This window comes from Mastigoproctus giganteus, chromosome 6 (assembly GCF_048544385.1).
Source record: "Mastigoproctus giganteus isolate SK-2022 chromosome 6, ASM4854438v1, whole genome shotgun sequence".
Lineage (NCBI taxonomy): Eukaryota > Metazoa > Arthropoda > Arachnida > Uropygi > Thelyphonidae > Mastigoproctus > Mastigoproctus giganteus.
In genome coordinates this window covers 185,178,216-185,195,805 of record NC_143580.1, presented here as the reverse complement: position 1 = coordinate 185,195,805, position 17,590 = coordinate 185,178,216, and the positions used below count along the sequence as shown (strand labels likewise).

Sequence of the window (17,590 nt, the reverse complement as noted above, 5' to 3'; positions counted from 1 at the left end):
CCAACCACATTGTAATTACTAAATCCCATTCTTCTTGTACTGTTTTTAATTCAACTTGGGGAATACACCAAATGTATTCCCCAAGTGTAAATGTTTGAAAGAGTATTCAGAAATTGTTATACCAAGATCAGAAATTTCTCATTTTGATTGCTACAGTCTGCCAAGCCCCACATACTTTTTCTAACAGAATCCCAAATATATTATCAGTTGAGTCAACCACTGTTCATTTCAGTTATCCTAATTATTTACTGTACGATTCAATCCAAAGGTGGTAGTTGTGCATACAGTGGCAGACAAAAAAAAGACTGCATCACTTGTGAATTTTGCAAATAATGTGTTTTATGCTACATTGTGGGTTGAAATGTTCGAAGTGAATTTTTTAGAGATGGGATATATATCTCTGTGAATGAAATACAAAAAAAGACTCCACCCGATATACGTAGTTGCTATAAACTGAGGTTGTCACAGACATTCTCTCGGCTATGCCAGACAAGCTGTACTTGCTAACTGAGAGTCTAAAATGCTGATGGAACTGATATTCGGGTAATATTCAAATCAAGCGGACCCAATTTCGGCGAAGTCCAGACAGTCTGTGACAACCAAATCCTCTGCTTACACTTTCACGATGGTGGGACTGTTAGTAATCCTGGATATAACCACTATGCACAAGCACACTGTGGGTGACTAATCAGGTGTGAACCAATGTAAGCAAGGGTTGAGGAATGCAGCCCCTCTGTGTTAGCAGGCAATACTAGGTGGTACTTGACTCTCATCAACCGGTGCAATACCACCACTTTTCTTATTGGAGGCTTGAAGTGGCGGAATCCATGTTTAGTCTCTAGAGCTAAGTTCTGGTCAACACTTCCCATCTCTTCCATCATGCATATGACTGATGACTTTTGAGGTTATTATGAACATCATGGCAAAATCCAATCTTCCTTATATTTTGAGGGTACAGCTCTAAAGCGGTGTTCGCAGGCTGGCCGCTAGTTAGTACACCGGACCGAACCTATTGGCAACTCTTTAGGAGGCTTCCAGATCAGCTAGTGTATAATCTTGCTCCCTCTACTCTGCCAGATAGTGACTGTAGAGAGTACGAGTAGTATGTATGTGCGGGCATTGTTGAGGCCACGTTTATGTCAAGGATCTGGGTATATTCTTACAATGTGTACGCCACATCCAAAAATTTCATTACTTCATACACCATGAATTGTCAAACTAACAGAGTAAGCTTATCTGCAAAAAGATCCAAACCTCCCAAACACTTCCTAGTTCATTTTACAAATATACGTGGTCTCAATTCTAATCTCAACCATGTCCATTTCCACTTGCAGTCTGCCAAACCTCTATGTACTTTTTCTGACAGAATCTCAGTTATCGGTTGATTCAACTACTGATCATCTCAGTTGCCCAAATTATTCACTGTATGATTCCTTTTGCTTCAATGGTGGTACTTCTGCGTATGTCCATTCCGATATTCCCTGTCAGAGACTTGGCAATTTGGAATCTCCTCTCTTTGATCTTCTCTGGCTTAAAATCTCTCTACCTCATTGTGTCAAATTCATCTGTCGTCTCTACCATTCTCCCAACTCCAACTAATAACTTCGAGCTCTTTGACTTCCTCTCTTTGCAACTTGACTTTTTCCAGTCCAACTTTTCAAAGAGTGAGATAATTTTCCTTTGTGATTTTAATGTCCACAACTCCAGCTGGCTTCTGTTTTCGAGTCACACCAACCCAGCTGGTCGAGATGCTGAGGCTTTTGCAATTACTAATGACCTTGCACAGATTATTCATTTACCTACAAGAATACGGGACAATCCTAAACATACAGCCAACACGTTTGATCTTTTTCTCACAAAAAATCCTTCTAAGTACACAGTCAAAGTGAGAGGTCCTTTAGGCACTGCAGATCACAACTTGGTGATTGTCTCTTTTCCAATGGAGCCTTTATCTCATGGCTATTCCCAACCTCGTGTTGTTTGGCATTACAAGAATGCAAAATGGGTTGACCTGCAAGATTTCTTTTCCTTGGTCATATTACTGTTTCAAAACTTCTGATGTCAACGTTTGCTCAGAATTGTGTCAGTGAAATTATTCTTGCAGGAATGGAATCCCACACTCCACTTTAAAATCTCGTCCATTATCTAAACTTTGGTTTTACAATAAATGTGCTAAGGCTGTTCAAGAGAAGAATGTTGCATATCGTAATTGGCTTGTTTCCAATTCTTCAGTTTCATTTTCTGTCTACACCAAAGCTTACAACAATTATAAAGCAGTTGTTGATCAGTCCAAACTAGATTTCGAACAGGCTAAGAGTAGAAAACTTGCTTCTTGCCCCACTGGTAGCCGAACATTCTGGTGTCTTGCCAAAGCTATTGGCCACAACTTTTCCTATTTCTGCTCCCAACTCTGTCAAAACAAGATGGTTCTATTGTCATTTCAGCCAAGGATAAAGCTGACCTGGTAGAATCCCATTTTTCCTCCGACTCATGCATTAATGATCTTGGTGTCATGAGGATTTTGACGAATCTTGATGCTAAGAAAGCTCCAGGTGCTGATGGTATTTCTCCACTTGTTCTCAAAACCTGTGCTGCTGAACTTTCTCCTGTTCTTTGCCACCTTTTTTCCACTTTCTTATTCCAAAGGTGTTTTTCCTTCTGCTTGGAAATTTGCTCATATCCAGCCAGTTCCTAAAAAGGGTGACAAATCCCTCCCATCCAATTATCGTCTCATTGCAATTACTTATACTCTTTCTAAAGTAATGGAGAAATCAATTAACTGCCAACTCTTAAACTACCTCGAAACCTTCCGCCTGATCAACGATTGCAAATATGGATTCCGTCAGTGTCGATCCACTGGTGATATTCTTGCTTGTGTTACCCATTTATGGACAAATTCAATTCGGTGAAACGCAAGCAGTTGTTCTTGACATCTCAAAGGCTTTCGATCATGTTTGGCATAAAGGTCTTCAAAACAAGCTTCTATCTTATGGTTTGCCAACTGTTTTTAGTAATTGGTTATCCAGTTTTCTCTCTGATCGCTCAATGAGGGTGATGGTAGATGGTGTTGGGGGACACCAACACTAATGCTGGTGTCCCCCAAGGTTCAGTTCTTTCCCCCACTCTTTTCCTCTTGTATATTAATGGCCTTCCATTGACTGGTAATCCTATCCACCATTTTGCCAATGATAGCACCTTTCATTCCGAGAAACCTTGCCCTGCTCAGTCAGCTTCAACTTCTCGAATATCTGCTACCAATTCCTTAAATGCCGATCTCCAGTGGGGCAAAGACAACTCAGTTGATTTCAATCCTTCTAAAACTCAGTCCTGTCTTATATCTCGCAAAAAGGATTCTTCTGCTCCTATGCTTATCTTTAGTGACACTCTGATTTCTAGGCACAATGCTATATCTCTTTTAGGAATTACCCTGACATCTAATCTCTCTTGGCACAAGCACATTACAAATACTGCTTGCTTTGCATCTATAAAACTTGGTTTTCTCTTTCGCTCTCGGTGTTACTTTTCATCCAAACAGCTATTCAACTCTGTACAAATCGCAAATCTGCCCTACCATGAAATATTGTTCCCACATCTGGGGTGGTGCCCCCAAAACATCTCTCAGGCTTCTAGATTACATTCAGAAGAAGGCAGTTAGGTTAATTAATGATTACTCTCCACTCGCTGTCTCATAGACATACTGTTTCTGCTGCAAGCCTTTTCTACAGATACTTCCATGGGCACTGTTCTTCTGAATTGGCTTCTATAATTCCCGCTCTCTTTCGAAATAGTCAGAACACGTGCTGCCACCAGCCAACATCCATTTACTGTTGAACTTCAAACTCATAGAACCAACTTTTCATCTTCTTCGTTTATTCATTCAACTGCCGTTTTTTGGAACAACCTTCCTTCATATGTATTTTCTGAAAATTACAGTCTACAGAAGTTCAAGTCTAATGTCAACAAATATTTACTTTCATCTTCTCAACCTCCAACCCAAGCACGGTACTAAGTACTATAGATTCTAATACCCCCTCATGTTTGGGGTTTTCAAAAAAAAAAAAAAAAAAAAAAATCTTCACGAATGTTTAAATTCGTAATTAATGGAAATATGAGAGATCACGCAAATGGAAATCATGACAACCATACCTTTTATTGCACAAACTGAAATGACAAATTAATGCAATATTATTATGTACTGTAAACAAGCAAAATAAGTACTCAATATTTTCTTGTTCCTCCTCAAGCTGCAATTACAGCCTTGCAATGATCTGGCATAGAGTTAACCAACTTCTGGATATACAGTTGCCCAATTTCGTGGTACCACACCCTTACAATGCTCTCCTGCAGCTGAATCTTACTTGTCGGGTTCTTCTGAGCAATTTTATATGACATTATGTAACAGCAATTTTCAATAGGGTTCAAATCTGGACCATTGAGTGCCAGTCCAATGCTGTAATGCCAGCATTTCCGAGGTACGACTGCACCTTAAGAGAGAAAAACAAGTGAAAACATTGGTGTATTTTTTTAAGCCTTGCGAGATAAGAAGATAAACTAGTCATTAAATCTAAATAGCACAAAACTTACCAATTTTGCTGTGTGGCAAGGTGCTGAGTCCTGTTGAAAAATTCAGTTTTGGACGTCTGTGTGGCGATCCCTCAATAACAGGTTTCAGGCACTCCTCCAAGATAGCAGTGTAGGTTTCTGCATTCACTGTTCTGTTAATAAACTTAATTAGCCCCACCCCTTTATTTGTTATTCATTCCCAGACCACCTGACCGGCAGGGAACTTTACAGTCAGTGTTATGCGGTCAGGATGGTATGCCTCCGATTTTCGTCTTCTGACATATCGCTTCCCATCCGAGCCATGCAGGCTGAATTTCAATTCATCAGAAAAGATGGTGTCCCATTCTCTTTTGTCCATTAAACATCCATTTTAGCCAATGCAAGTCGCTTCTTCCTCATTTGTTGGGTCAACAAAGGCTTCTTCTTCGGCCGCTAGGCATGTAGACTACATTCCGAAAGCAGTATCCAAAACAAGTATCCAAAGAATACTTTGGATACTTGTTTCAACACCAGATGCCATCTCAAAGTCCAGTTTTAGATCAGGGGCACTAGCATGCCGATTACGAAGGCATAGCCATTTCAAATATCGATCTTGGGAAGGTGTAGTCACTCTTATGGCCTGATCCAGGGTTTCTCTTCACATCACCGGTTTCATGCTTAAATTTCAGCACCTGGGATACTGTTGACTGGTGGCAGCCTATTTTTATCAGCGATAGCACACATAGAAAGCCCTTCCTGGGACAGAGCAAGAGCTACATGTTTTTTCTTGGTGTCAACTGAACATATGGAGCCATGCTTACACCTCCACAAAACAGAATACTAATGAGTGTATATACCTTTCCAACGCAGTATTTATAGAAACAGCTGATGCAATACCTTTGCTTTGCAACAAACAGAATGACTGTAATCAAACAATATCTTGTACGTTTCACTACAAAGTTACTTTGTTTAAAGTGATGCAGTTTTTTTGTCCACCACTGGATGTCTGCTCTGATATTTCCTGTCAATGACTTAGTAATTTGGAATCTTTTTTTAGACCTTCTCTGGCTTAAAATCTCTTTACCTCAATCTATCAAATTTATCTGTTGCCTCTGTTATTCTCCCAATTCCACTCTCATTTGCGTCTCTGACTTTATTTGAAACACAACTTTCTGCAGCCCAACTTTCCTAACAGTGGAGTAATTTTCCTTGATGATTTTAATGTTCACAACTCCAGTTGGCGTACATTTTCTAGCCGCACAGATCCAGCTGTGTCAAGATGCTGGGGCTTTTGCAATTACTAATCACCTAGCACTGATTGTTCATTTACCTTCCACCAGACAATCCTAGCCACACAGTCAACAGCCTTGATTTTTTTCTCACACACAACCCTTCCAAGTACACGTCTGAAGTGTGTGGTCCCCTAAGCACCTCAGATCACAACTCAATGAGGGTGTCTTCTCCAATGGAGCCTTTCTCTCATGGCCATTTCCAACCTTGTGTTGTTTTGCATTAAGAGAATGCAAAATGCAATGATCTGAGAGACTTCTTTTCCTCGGTTGGATTACTGTTTCAAATCTTCTGATGTTAATGTTTGCTCAGATTGTGTCAGTGAAATTATTCTTGTGGGGAAGAAATCCTTTATTTCACGGTTCACCTTAAAATCTCATCCTTTATCTAAACCTGGGTTTTCCAAAAAATGTGCTAAGCAACATTCTTATCTTGAACATAATTCAGGATAAGGATATTGCATATTACAACTGGCTTGCACTCAAATCTCCAGGTTTATTTTCTGCCTATTCCAAAGCTTGCAACAATTGTAAAGAAGTTATTAATCAGTCCGAACTAGATTTTGAAGCGGCTAAGAATAGAAAACTTGCTTCTTGTCCAAATGGCAGTTGAGCATTCTGGTCTCTTTCCAAAGCTATTGGTCACAACTTTTGAACATCTCTATTTCCCCACCCCCTATCAAAACTGGAGATTTCTATTGCCACTTCAGCCAAAGATAAACCTGACCTGCTGACATCCTGCTTTTATTGATCTTGGTAAACCACCTCACCTCCTACCATTCCCGGTTCATAATCCATCAGTATTGATCCACTAGAAAAGTTTGGAGAAACCCAAGAAATTGCTCTTGACATTTCAAAAGCTTTTGATCATGTTTGGTATAAAAGTCTTCTAAATGAGCTTTCATCTTATGGTTTGGCAAATGTTTTTTTGTAATTGGATTTCCAGTTTTCTCTCTGACCACTCACTGTGTGTGTGTGTGTGTGTGTGTGTGTGTGTGTGTGTGTGTGTGTGTGTGTGTGTGTGTGTGTGTGTGTGTGTGTGTGTGTGTGTGTGTGTGTGTGTGTGTGTGAGAGAGAGAGAGAGAGAGAGAGAGAGAGAGAGAGAGAGAGAGAGAGATGGTATATGGCTCTGTCTTCTAACTTTTACTAATGTACTGGTTTCTCAGTTTTCTTCTACCCTTTTCCTTTTGTATATTGATTTACCTTCTTCCATTGACCAGAAATCCTATCCATAGTTTTGTTGATGATAGCACATTGCATTCCACCTTCCAGTTTGAGAAAATGCAAAAACTTGCCCTGCACATTACCTGCAAATGACAAATTTCTTAAATGCTGATTTTGAGGTAATTTTCCAGTGGGGCAAAGATAATTTTGCTGATTTCAATCCTAAAACTCTGTTCTGTCTTATATCACGCTAAAAGGATTCTTCTGCACCTATGCTTGTCTTCAATGACATTCTGATTTCTACACAAGGTCATATCTCTAGGGGATTACCATGACTTCTACTCCGTCTTGGCATAAGCAAATTACAAATATCACTTCCTCTGCATCTAAAAAAACCAGATTTCTTCTTTGCTCTCAGTATTACTTTTCTTCCAAACAGCTGCTTGTTCTGTACAAATCACAAATATGCCCTACCATGAACTTCTGTTTCTGCTGCATGCCTCTTGTATAGATACTTCCACGGGCACTATTCTTATGAATTGGCTTCTTTAATTTCCGTTCTCTCTTCCAAACCCATCTGAACACATGCTGCAACCAGTCTACATTCCTTTACTGTTCAACTTCAAACTCACAGAACCAATTTTTGGTTCTGTGAGTTTCAATTCATTTATTCCTACAACTTTCATTTTCTGGAACACCCCCCCCCCCCCCAAATACGTATTTTCTGAGAATTACAATCTACAAAAATTCAAGTCTAATGTCAACAAAGTATCTTCTTTCATCTTGTTGACATTCAACTCATGCAATGTATTAAGTACTACAGGTTCTAGTATGTCTCGTGATTAGGATTTTCATATATTTAAAAAAAAAAAAAAAAAAAAAAAATCCATTTTACAGCCCTTGTAAGCTTTATAAGCAGAGTCAATCTTATGACACATAATCCACTCATATCCTGTGTTACCAATACACCAAATCAGAAGGAAATACCTAAAAACAGCAGTTACAAAAGTAAAATACCAACAAGCAGGAGAGTTCCAAAGCACAAAAATCATAAGTAACTGATATCCATATCATTGCTTCTTTAAAGTGAACGAGATATCCTTTTTCTCTGGTATATTTCATTTGGTGTGTTAAGAATAAGCTGAACAATATACTTGATCTGCTGTTAGAACCATTCTACCCTTCACTGTGCTAACCTTGGCTAATGAAAGATATGGATTTTAAAACATTCACTCATACTTAGATGCAGCATGCTTTTGTTCAACTGATCAGACAAAACAGGTGATGGCATTGCAGAATTTTTTCTGATTAATATCAATAATCAAACTAAGTAAACATATGAAAACTGACTCTGAAACACTTTTTGGATCGTTTCTTTTCAGTGGCAAAGTCATTTTGAATGGTTATCAGTGATGGTTACACATAGGGCAGACTTTATTTACTATTTAAATTTAACACTATTGAAAAGGTAATTGATGAGTTCAATTACCTTTTCAATTTCTTGCCATAGCATACACTGAATGAAAGTTGAGTCATCAAAGCAGCCTCTGGATGTCTGAATAGATTGCATTTATCACTAAAAAAGCCACGTGAAAGCTGTGCGTATCATCTTATAGTAAAAAGCTTGGTGGACTCCAAACATCATTTAGAAGCTGTAAAACTGTCAGAGTGATCAATGCTATTTCTGTAATGCTATCTGTTACAACCAGAATTTGCAGTAGTTTTCATTTGATAATTATAACTAAACACTGTTTTAAGATTTTCTTTTTATAAGTTACAAAGAAAACACTTATCAAATGTGTATATTGTGATTGTGTTTAAATGGTTTTCCTGCATCTCTGTATTCAGAATCAAAAGCTGTTCTCACTCTTGAATTTTGGATGCAGGCTACTCAGGCCACAGTGTGCCAGTTCTTATAGTAATACAGTTCAGACAGTTTGGTACGTATTATGTCTATAGAAGTGTGTTTGTGGGCTAATTTGTAGATTATTTTGATTTGAGTGTAAAAGTGAACTGTTAATAATGTATTTGGATATTTAAGTGAACAAGCAAACCATTCAATTAGCCAGTTAGCTTTGAAACAGAGTGAAAATTTTATTTGAAGAGCATAAGAGGAACTTTGAACTAAAAGTTATTCTAATATGTAGTAAGGTGTAAATCAAGTCACTTGGCATTAAAGGTAATGAAATAACTTAATGTATAAAAATTAATAAAATAAGGTAATGATGGTCAGAGTTTAGACCACCTACTCTTCAGCATACATTTCTATTTAAGGAATCAGTTTTATTACTTCCCCACCGCAAAGACAAAAATCCAATGATATACCTAAAGATTGTACTTACCATATATGTGTTTTGGTTTATGGTGGGATTTGGTCCCCCTGGTGGTCGAAGCTGTCTGGAACCTTGGTTCTCCCAGGTTGTTGTGCTGGAAGTGTGTGATCGAACAGGGCCCCAGGAACCCGATGTTGTTTGTGAGGAACCATATGCAGACTGCTGAGACTGTCCGTACTGACTCCGGCGATCATCAGATAACATGTTTGCATTCTTACTGAATAATGAGGATCCACGACTTTCAGACACTCGTCCATCTTGATTATAGAGAGACTGATAATTTTGGTTGTCATCATTATCTCGATTATATGGGGGTCGATAATTATCTCGGCTATCCTGATTATATGAAGGTCGTTGATTATCTCGGTTGCTTGGAGGAGGTCTTCGGTGATCAGAAGGTCGTCGAATGGTATTACTGTTTGAAGACCATCGACTATTTTGGTCTGGGGGTCGTCGACTGTTCTGGCTATTTGAAGGCCAGCGGCTATCCCTACTACTCTGTGTTCGCCGGCTTTCTCGACTATTTGAAGGAAAATGGCTTTCTTCACCACCGGAAGACCAGCGTCCAGAATGTTCCCTTAAAAACAAAGTAATATTTAATCATTAAATTTAAAATAAGTAAAAATTATTAAAATTATATATTTATGGTAAACACATTTTATTAAATTCTAGTATATGCAACTCATTTAGGTATTCCCCTTCAATTTCTATTCCCTTCAAACTATTGCTTCAATCTTTTGAAGGAAAAATTTAACAAAATAATATAAATGAGAGATATTATTTAAAAAAGCATCTCACTGAGAAGGGAATTTACTGATTCAACAACTCTGAAAGTTAGGTGGAACTTTATTTTTTACCTGTATGGCATTCTACAATCCACATGGAACACAAACATTACAGAGAAAGCACACTCAGACTTCCATCAAGGAAAGTCTACATTGAAAATATTGTCTATCAAGAGATTTTAAAAAGTAATACACTCTAGCAAAAGATGTTGCTAATAATCAAACTGAACTGAAATTCAAGCACTACTAAAAACTACAGCTTTTCAAAAGCTGAAGGTCACGTAACTAAAGGGGGTGGGGGGGGGGGGAGAGACACCCATGAAGAGAAAATTTTTTGGAAAAAGCAGATTTTTCTGAAGTCCCCTGCACTAGAAATTAAATTTCACTGAAAACACAGTTTATATGATATGGCCATAGAATTATTTACTATTTACCAGAATAGTAAACTTTCAAAGATACCTTACCTAGGATTTTTCTCCCTGTGGTTTTCTGTTTGAATTCTCCATTAGACCCATCTTATTATGACTGTTTTAAGAAAGATAGTATTGCAGACTCTATCCAATAAAGAAATTGTTGAGTCAAAGTTTTGTTTATAACATTGGAACTACTGTTTAGATTGGCTGGTGATGGCATTTCAAAAGCTTCACCAAAAAGAGAAGATGTGAACTAAGTTTATTTTTTCACCTGTCTGAATATCAGGTGTGAGTAATTATTAAAATGCCACTCAGCTGTGAGTAATTATTAAAATGCCAAGCATGAACTGGGATAATCTGCTATATTTCAAGCTTCCTTGTGCAGCGGCCAGTTACTCAACTGAAGGCAATTGTACATCACTTCTTTCATAGTCACAATAGCATCTAGTAGGTTCTCACACTGAAATCGACTGGAAAAATTTAAGTACTAAGTTATAGAAATTAATGCTTTTGGAAACAAAGTTGGAAACTTGCTATGTATGAATTCTGTTTGGAGGCATCAGACTGCTAACTGCTGTAATAAAACATGCTGTGGTCTTAGGAACTCACAATATAAAGTCAGATGAAATCCACAATTTACTAAATTTATTTTGATAGTTATACAGCTTCTGCTATATGTGTATTAAATATTCAAAGCTGTAATTCTTCACTGGATTGTATCAGCACACAAATCACCAATCAACTTGAATGGCAGAATAGTGATAGAACTGGACTAATGTTTTTATTTATTTATTTATTTATTATTATTTTTTTTTATTATTATGTGTAATAGTATTGAACACTTCATCATCCATCAACCTGTTTTGACATTCAGAAGCATTGTCACTGTATTCTCTATTATTGGTCTTTTATAATTGTGAAACTGACAAGAAAGGCAGCCTTTACTAATTTATTGACAGTTTTGACTGATATTTCCAGATTATCAACAATGTGAGCTGGAGCACATGCCTGTCATACATTAATTTCTTTGAAAATAAATCTTTAATGATATTAGTTCATTTATTCTTTATTGCTTTCTAAATTGAGAGAGGGTATCATGCTTTGTTATTGGAAATGAAAAACCTGCACAATAAAGTTTGCTTTTTTTTAATGGAAAATAGAACAATTATAGCACTATTCCCAGATGCTGTATTTGTTAATGAAAATAAGAAATTTGCAAATTTTTTAAAATATTACAATTTTAACAGTTATTTTTTTTTTCACAAAAAGACTGAAAAATATTATGCTATGACAGTGAAACAGAGAAGAAATCAAGGCAAAAAGGTGAAGGTGAATCCTCCATTTTAAACATAGAGTTGTCAGTTATGTAAGGGTATTGCTAATTCTTATTTTTAATAATTGTTTGTTTTCTTTTATGAATTAATAATAAATATTAAATCAATTTCTAGCAAAAGCTTATTTTTTCGGTACTTACCTCAATTATCCATATGTTAATTACATTAAAGTTTTGAAAGGTAAAGGCATGAAAAGAACAATAATCAAAAATAGAAAAATTGAGATACATTAGTCATTTAATTAAGATTAAGCCCGGTGGAAGAAGTACACTACCCATTCCCAGGGTTGTTAGGTATAAATTCACTAAGTAAATGGAAATTAAAATCTTGAACATTGAAACATAGTAAGGCAAGAGTCCAAACGGTAGACTTTCTAAAACATTCACTGTCAGTTTGCTGAATATGTGAGTAGAAACAGAGTTCAAGGTTTCCCACGATGCTGTGTTCATCCACGTGGGAATTTGATGTGCGTAAGACTCCATATTGGAGAAAGACTAGCCGAAAATTTTGCATTCAGTATTTCAAGCGAAGTGTTAGTGTTTCATAGAGCAGTAATTTATAATTATTAGACTTTAATTTGATTACGGTAATGGCAGAATCAACAGGATTATGATTATGAGCATGTATATGCTGTGTAAGTTCAGTTCTTGAGTGATTTGTCCTGAAACTATTCTAATGGTAATACACTCATGTATTTGCTGTTTTGTTAACCATATTTTGTAGTGGTGTTGCCTATATAGCAAGCCTCACAACCTGACTGACATTTGATAAAATATACTATGTTATTGATGCCTTATGTTTCATATATGTGTGTATCTTTATATTTATTAAAGGAAGCTCCCAATTTATTATAGGAAGAGAATATTAATTTGATATCTGTGCCTGCAAATACTTTATGAAATTGTCTAGCAAATTGGTTATGATAAGGAAGTATAACTTTGGTGCCTTGTGTGTAATTTCTACAAATGTTATTATTACAAGGATTAATGATGTTGTTTTGTACATATATTATGTTACGAATTGGCTGTGCGGGAAATGTAAACTCTGTATTTGAAGAATCTATGGATCAAACTGAAAGAGATGCTTGGACTGGCTTTAAGAATATAGTATGAAATTTTTTGGGAAACAATAAATATCCAAATAATGTGACAATTGTGAGTGACACATTAGAGAAGTTCAGAAACTAGGCTACAATATGGGTGTTAAGGTATGCTTTTTACACTCTCATCTCAATTATGTCCCAGAGAATTTAGGTAGTTTAATGATCAGCAGAGAAAAACACTCCATCAAGATAAAAAAGAAGTGGGGGGGGGGGAAGGCAACAAGGGAATGGAATGTCACACATATGGCTAATAACTACTGCTGAATGCTAAAAAGAAGAGCAGCCACTTAAACTAGTTGCCTGAGGAAATCAAAACGGCACAAGTATAATCTAGTTTGGTGTATAAGAAATCCAGTTTGTGGCCATATATTCTTGACAGGACTTATTTTTATATAAAATTATATTTTTAAAATCCGTAAAAATTAAATAAACCACGAGTCCCCTTTACCAGTATTTTTCGTTTTTTTTTTTTTTTTTTTGTGGAAAATTTTGATATGATAAAACAAATTTCAAGTAACTTTTGAAATAATTTCCATTAAAATGCAGTTCAGATTTCTTATCAGCAGTAAAACATCAGAGAACTTTTCTTAAAAATGCAAACCATGTTATCAGAGGATATGGAAAGATGCAGTAAGTAAAAAATAGTCTGCAATCAAGTCATGAAGGGGTTAGTCCAGCTATGGCTGATTGCAAGAAGTCTTTGGCTAAGATTTTAAAAGTAACAAAGAAATGTTTGCAAAAGTTAGCACTAGAAGGAAGGGGTGAACCAAATTTGCACAGTGGATATAAATGGCATCACTATTCAGATTTCTGACAAACTGAAAAAATATGTTGCGGTTACATTCTTGCTTGAAGTTTTTAGGAATGGGAATACCATAAATATACCAAGTTATAACTGGGAGCTAATTGATTTTATGATAACTGAGAACAAAGTGGAAGAGAAATTACTGAAGCTAAAAGTAAATAAGGCACCTGGAGCTGATTATATTATATTCTATTTAATTATACTAAAAGAAGCAGCAAGCCTTGGTCATAATGAGCACTTCCTGGATGTCCCTGCAGATCAGAGATGTGAAATTGTCTCTCCTATTCACAAAGGGGTAGTGGGGGGAGAGGTCAAAGGTGAAGGAAGTAATTACAAATAAGTAAGCTTGACTTTTGTTCTAGGAAAAACAATAGTCAGTAGTTAAAGAGGTAATGCAGAATCATCTTGACAGGAATGCAGTTTCATTAAGGGGAGAATGTGTTTGACTACAATGATTAAAAACTATGACAGTGTAACAAAAGAACTGGATGCAATAATACTGAAATCATACTCAATTTCAGTAAAGCTTTTGACACTGTTCCACATGAAAGACTGCTGTAAAAATTGGAGCAGTGTGGCACTAGGATCAAGTTGCTGCTATGGATAAAAGGAATGTTTGAATGGCAGCACTGTTAAAATGAAACTGCTCTTCTTGAGCTAATATTATTAGTGGAGTCCCTCAGGATTCAGTGTTAGTGCTCTTACTGTTTTCAGGATATTGAAATATTGAAAAATATTTCAATATTTTCAAAACTACTGGAACAAGATCTGGAAAATTAGGCAGATGGGCTAATAATTGGCAACTGAGGTTTAACATTGATAAATGCAAGGTACTGCATCTACACTATCAAACTCAAGGTGATGGAGAAAGAGATCCAGGGATAATTGTACAGCCCAATGTGAAGTTCTCTGAGAAGTGCATACAAGGATTTTGTTAATGATATACACAAATTTGGCCAGCAGAGAAAATGCTAGTGCTAGTAGAAAACAATGTAAAAATTAGTTTTGAACAGAAATACAATAAGCACAGAGGCACAAAAGTGGTGAATCCATAATTTTTCTTGCTCATACTCTGGATATCAAATACCACAGTGAAAGACTAAAGAGCCACTGAATTAAAGAACAAGTGAAAAGTTCTGCATCTATGAAGATGACTGTCATAAAAAGTAATACTTTGTGTATTAACCGAGATGGAGATGTTGCTGACTGTGTGGGTTGAGGTTCTAAATCAACAATGCATACCACTTATCCACCCAACAATCAAAGAAAAGAATGTCTTTACAGACATCTGAAGGTAAAAAGGGAAGAAAATTAAAGTGGGGGACATCTGTCTGTTGTGAGCAATGGATAGCACAGCCAATTTAAAGTTCATGAAATTTGCATAATGTAAAAGCAAGTAGTGAAGTTGCACAATCGCATCACAGGAGTTTCTAAAGGTGCTGGCAAATGTAATTAAGGAGGGTGGTTAATGCCTAATCATATGCACATTGCTAAAGAAGCAAAAAGCAATGGCAAGTTTTAAGATGACTATGGATCATTTAACTCTGTTCTTTGGTGGTAATGATGGAAGGGATTGCAAGTTGAAACCTCTGCTTACATATTACAGGAAAAATCCACAGGCATTAAAGCATATAATCCGTCCACTGGGTATCCCAGTTCCATCTGTTACATGCAGGCAGATGGACATTGGTGATGACAATAGATACATGTGGATATATATGTGTGAATGCACTTAAAAAAATTCAAGTGAGAATGTAAATAATGGAGTTTGTTTTTGAAATTCAGCATCTTTTTTTTTTTTTTTTTTTTTTTTTTGTAGTTTTCAATCAAATTGTCAACTAGTTTGTAATTTTCACTCAATGTTACCAAGAAATCCATTTACTACAAGGAAAAATGACTGCCAGGAATTTCACTTAGCATCAACTTAACTTGTGGACCAAAAATATGCTACCTTTTCAAGTTTGCTTAGACAGTTTTAGAAACAGATTGTATATGCATGAAAATGTCACCTTGAGGATTCAATACTTTAATAAATTGTTTTACCAGTTCTGGGAACCAATGGGTTGTTTAATACATTGTGTGCACCAGGCTGCAACTCATTTGGGACCACCACCTTGCAAATCCAGAAGAAATTCCAGCACCTTGAAGTCCCCACAAATATTCCATATATACAGGGTTGTTAAAATCAAAGTATCCCTATGTAGAGGGCTCTGGAGTATTTTCTAAGGCACGTACTGAAGAGAAATTTGGAAAACAGGTACAATAAAGAATGTGCTTGCAATTTATTGGGAAAAAAAAAAAAAAAAAAATTTACAAAATTTGTCACTGTATGGCACGTAACTACCTTAGTTACAATTATGCAAGTTATTTGCATGATCGTAAGTTATTGCCACAGTGCCACTACTCAGCTCTACTGTACCGTATAAAAGCAAAGCAGTCGCTTCAAAATTATACAGTAGATGTTTTCCTGCACTACAGCAGCAATGCCAACAACTTTGCAGGAAAAGGCGGTATTAGTGAAGCTGTACTATCAGAACAGCAACAATGCAGATGTGGCCATCAGAGAATTCTGGAGTCAGAAGCACAGAAGGTGTGACCTATGATTGTTTGTGCTGGCCGCAAAATGATTGCAAAATTTGAAGCGACAGGATATCTTGGTGTACAACCAGGTAGAAAAAATCAAAAACGAGTGGACTCCTCTCGTGTTGAAGATGTGGCTATGGCTGTGGTGGATTTATCAAGTCAATCTCCATGTGGTAGCGCAAGTGTGCCAGTTGTTTCTCGTGAAGTGCATATATGAAACAGATATTTGTTTCATATATGCACTTCAGTTTCTGGCATGAATGATAGTGGATATCACTTGGCCATGGAACATCCTTTGGAGTGATGAAGCCCACTTCTGCTTAAATGGACAAGTCACACCTTGTGTGTGTGTGTGTGTGTGTGTGTGTGTGTGTGTGTGTGTGTGTGTGTGTGTGTGTGTGTGTGTGTGTGTGTGTGTGTGTGTGTGTGTGTGTGTGTGTGTGTGTGTATGAGGTGTGGCTATAAAGTTTCTGGACTGGTGCAATAAAAAGAACACAAAGTGAAGAAGCTCAAAAATGGTTTTATTTTTATTCAAAGTAATATCCACCTAATTGAATGCACTTATTATACCATTCTAAAAGTTCCTGAAAAGTGTTGATAATTTATTTATCCCTACTTTGTGTTACAATTGTTGGGAGATAACAGCAAGAAGGGAGGGAGAACACATAAGCCAGAAGCTTTTTAGGGAGTGTTCCCTTTGAAAAAGATAACAATAAAAACAGATCGGAAATCACACACGAGTTATTTGACAGATACATCATAAATAAATCAGACACGTTTCTACATTCCATTAGAGACTTTGAAAACCAAACACATATGTCACGTGGTTAACAACAGTACTTACATTGTGAGTACTTTTACAATAAGAAGTATGAAAGAAAATTATGACGATATAATTGCCTAGAGTGTTACAAGCTTTTTGCCAGCTATTCCTTCAACTTGTTTACATAATTTCCAAACTGGTATGCATTGTGGAATGCAAAGTTCAAGAGTTGAGTGGAAGGTGATTTAGATCAGACATCCCTGGTAATGTGTTCAGTTAGGAGATTCTTGAACTGGTTTAGTGAAATGGCATTTTTAATATTTTCAGGAAGATTATTCTAGGTTTTTGCACCTCTGTATTTTATATTTTTCTGACCTATGGCTTTTCTAAAAAGCGAAACCTTCAGGTTTGCTTCATTTCTTAAATTATATGTTAGTGAGGGCACCCAAAGAGATGATGTTTGGTTCAACAGTTATG

General features: G+C 36.6%; 1 protein-coding gene across 2 annotated transcripts in view; it reads right to left on the bottom strand.

Moving 5' to 3' along the window:
* Nucleotides 1-17,590, bottom strand: part of Rat1 (5'-3' exoribonuclease 2 Rat1) — a 458,579-nt gene that overhangs the window by 3,264 nt on the left and 437,725 nt on the right. For both annotated transcript variants that reach the window (XM_090376618.1, XM_090376619.1), the window contains exon 33: nucleotides 9,338-9,905. In XM_090376618.1, coding sequence (XP_090232744.1) covers nucleotides 9,338-9,905 — 568 coding nt within the window. The remainder of the gene's footprint in view (nucleotides 1-9,337; nucleotides 9,906-17,590) is intronic.